This window comes from Coptis chinensis, chromosome 2 (assembly GCF_015680905.1).
Source record: "Coptis chinensis isolate HL-2020 chromosome 2, ASM1568090v1, whole genome shotgun sequence".
NCBI lineage: Eukaryota > Viridiplantae > Streptophyta > Magnoliopsida > Ranunculales > Ranunculaceae > Coptis > Coptis chinensis.
Window position 1 is genome coordinate 53177968 of NC_141457.1, and position 3403 is coordinate 53181370.

At 36.1% G+C, this 3403-nt stretch overlaps 1 protein-coding gene across 3 annotated transcripts; it reads left to right on the top strand.

Moving 5' to 3' along the window:
- LOC147516566 (uncharacterized) lies at positions 1–3066 on the top strand. Of its 3 annotated transcripts, XM_086594586.1 has the most exons (7): positions 1–247; positions 399–695; positions 781–876; positions 1110–1421; positions 1509–1790; positions 2049–2176; positions 2837–3066. In XM_086594586.1, the coding sequence occupies exons 2-5, from the start codon at positions 606–608 to the stop codon at positions 1560–1562; spliced, it is 552 nt and encodes a 183-aa protein (XP_086450712.1). In that variant the 5' UTR covers positions 1–247; positions 399–605; the 3' UTR covers positions 1563–1790; positions 2049–2176; positions 2837–3066. The 3 variants fall into 3 exon arrangements, with proteins under 3 accessions (XP_086450712.1, XP_086450713.1, XP_086450714.1); XM_086594587.1 differs by lacking the exon at positions 2837–3066 and having other exon boundaries at positions 2049–2178; XM_086594588.1 differs by lacking the exons at positions 1–247; positions 2049–2176 and having other exon boundaries at positions 636–695; positions 781–934.
- The last annotated feature ends 337 nt before the right edge of the window (positions 3067–3403 follow it).

A 3403-nucleotide genomic window follows, 5' to 3' on the forward strand; every position in this document is an offset into this window, starting at 1 on the left:
GCATAGCATTTTTTCATGGAAAGAACGAAAATAATTTTTGGGTTCTTTACTTAAAGTGATTGGATTTTGTGATTGTATAGGAAATAAGAAAATTGAATTTGATGCGGATGGACAAGCAGTTGGAGATGATTCATATAGCTATTCCAGTGCACTTGGTGGAACCGCGAAAACCCATTGTCCTATATTTTATGAAAGTTTTAAGGATGTGCCTTCTCCGACTAAGAGATTGATTTGGAAGAAAATTAAGGTTAGTTTACGATGTTAAGTTCTTAATATTAATTTTGTTGTCTTTCTACATTGGTGCATGGCTTTTATTAGGAGCAAGAGAGTGGACCCTGTTCTTGATAAAGTGAATGGATTTATAAATGTTATTCTCAAGTAAATGCTATGTTGTGCAGGATGAGTATGGTATTGCTGAAGTGTACAAGAAATGTCAACTCAAGAAGTTTGCTAAGTCTTGGAGGGAGTACAAGCATCGGCTTCAAGTTAAACATTATGACAAGTATGACAATGACGATGAACGGAAGAGGCACTGCCCAAAAGGAGTGAAGCGCGAAGATTGGGACAGGTTTGTAGATAATGAAGCAAAACCTTCTAGGAAGCGAATGCGGCTGGTGGGCAAGAACTCAAGAAAAGCCTTGAAATCATTACATACATCAGGAAGGAGAGGAGCAGCAAGAACCATCCATAATTTGGTATGTTCCTTTACATCTCAGTTTATGTGAAGTCATAAAACCAGTTTCTATTCCAAATCGGTTATTATATACTTTTTTTTTCCAGAAAAAGAAGAATCCAAATGTTAAGATCACCCGAACACTTTCATACATGGCTATCCATACACGCAAAGATGGTTCTTTTCTTGTGCCGGAGAGGATGGTTCTTTTCTTATGTTGCCTTGTTTTGTACCTTCTCTTGTTCTAATTACTCCTTTGTTGTATGTCTCCTTTCCTGCTGTATATTTGCGTAGATATTATAGGCATATTTGTAATAGCAATGCACAGATAGAACTCATAGTAGAGATGAGTATAGAATGTAAGGAATATGTTATGAACTTCTGATTCAATACAACTTTAGACAATAGATTCACAGGTGTTTTTCTATTGTAACAGGCTAGAATTAATGCTATAATTGAAGATGACCCATCTAGCATTGACTTGGACTTGGACAATGATCCAGTTGCACAAGTATGTGGTCCCGATCAATATGGTCGTGTGCTTGGTATTGGTGTTGGTGTGTCAAAAACTTCTCTCATAGCATCAGGTCCTGCCAAAGAGAAGCTTCACCAAGAGACTCAACAACGCACTATGGTTGAAGAGCGGGTTGGGACTATAGAGAAACATATGATTACGCTCACCCAAATCCTGATGGAAATAAAAGATCAATGTACAAAGAGCGTTGTTGCTGATACATCAACATCTAGTGTACTCTACTTAACTTATATTGGCTGGATTTCGTAAGTGCTTTTTGCTTAGTTTGATATTCTTTGCTAATGTATATTTGATTTGTAGGTACGGGAACCAGCAAATACACAATCCTGTGGAAACTATTCACATGGTATGTAGTTGTGTGAATTGTTGAACATGCATAGGGAAGTGGTTGCAAAGGGACGAGCAACAAAAGCGAATGTTTTTGCTGATATGAATGTCGATTGCTCCCTAGAAATGTACAATGTCCAAGTTTCTCTTGTCCTCAGTCGCAGTGAGAGATTGTTTGGGTCAAAAAAGACATTTGGAGAGCTAAATTTTCCTGCAAAAGTCAAATGGCCAGCCATTTTTACTCGTTTTATTTAGGTATGACGTTGTTTATTATCTTTACTCCTATATAACTCAATATCTTTGACAGTTAGTATGGTTTTGGTGTTTCATCTCCTTTTATTACTTTCTTAGGATTTCAATGTTGTGTCAGTGCATGAAAACATTTTACTTTCTGATCAAGTCGGTAATTTCTATATACTTCCCTTGCTGGAACTCAGAATGGTAATTCATAATCAAGTTAGTGAAGAAACTAGCTAGCTTGCACTATGACTGACACTACTGATGATATTGCAGAGGAAATATTGTTTCAGAGTTTTGAAGATGATTGTAGATTACTTGGAAGTTTACTTAATGATGTTCTTCAAAGAAAAGTTGGTGACCAGTTCATTCAAACTGTTGAAAGAAAGAGAATCCTTGCTCAGGTGATAAATATATATACAAATACTAAACTGCCACTTTCTTCATGGTTCTATTATTCATTTGGTCTGCATGTACTCTTTTTATGGATTTATGTCAAATTTTGATTTTGAAATATGGATGGTATTGTTGATTCTTTCTGTGTTCGATTCTTTTTTAAGAATGTCAAACAACAACACTTAATCCCGCACTTGTCTGTCGGGCACTCGGGCGTTTGTGTTCTTTGTTACACACTAGTCATGTGTCACGTACTACCATCAGTTGTGATATTTTTGTTTACAACAAGTAGTACCCTTATGACAATATAGAATTGTGTTATAACTTTTTTTAATTACATCATGGAATGAAGGTAGGTAGGATGTCAAGGTTGGTAGATACTATTCTATCGTGATTTGGAATCTATAAGAATGGAAGGGAAATCTGTAAATTAACTCCAAATATTCTTCCATTTATGAATTTCTTTTTTTCGGATACTCCAAAAATCAGTTATATTTAGTAAGGATATTCAGGTGGGGTTTACTTTCTTCTTTCACCCATCTTTGGTTTGCTTGTACACATGGGCATTCATTTGGGTTTACTTGCTTCTTTCACCCAGGAGTTGTTGTTTAGACCCTAAAGGGATACGGATACTCAAAAAATTGACATGCATATTCCGTATTTTGTAGGTGAAGAAAATGGCAATGCGTGCAATTAGCAAGTTGTGGAGGATTTGTGCATTTAGTGAGCTGTGGAGGATTTAGATCGAGGCAACTAGCAAAGCGAAACTTAGTAGGAAAATAACATTTTTTATTGTTGTAATAGGTGATTCAATTAGCTCAATACTAGGTGATTGAACTACATACAAAACAAATGTTCTAGAATGCTCATTTTGATATTCATATAATATTTTAGTGTCTTGTCATTGCTTTATTTGGAAGGTTACTGCAGGGTTATTGGTTACAGGAAAGCTCTAGTGAGCCTGAACAATCAGGTTTTTGTGTTATTTTTTAAAAAACCCCAAAGCTATAAAAAGACACACAATGAAGCGTCATTTTACAAGGCAATTTGGTGAGCCAGACGACACTTTTGTATGCGTCTTTTAAAATAAAAGACAGCCCAATAAACGGGTCACAGTCCGACACTTTGCTTGTGTCGTTCTTCATGAGAAAAGACGCACCAGAATATGTCTTTCCCCTACAATTCTGTTGTAGTGGTGTCTCCTATTAATTAACTATATACTAGCTATTTGGCCC

Bases quoted from the DNA above. Each gene is read 5' to 3' on its own strand.
- LOC147516566 (XM_086594586.1), top strand. From the start codon at position 606: ATGCGGCTGGTGGGCAAGAACTCAAGAAAAGCCTTGAAATCATTACAT. The intron at 696-780 runs GTATGTTCCTTT...TTTTTTTTCCAG, and splicing joins CAAGAACCATCCATAATTTG to AAAAAGAAGAATCCAAATGT. The intron at 877-1,109 runs GTTCTTTTCTTA...CTATTGTAACAG, and splicing joins TTCTTGTGCCGGAGAGGATG to GCTAGAATTAATGCTATAAT.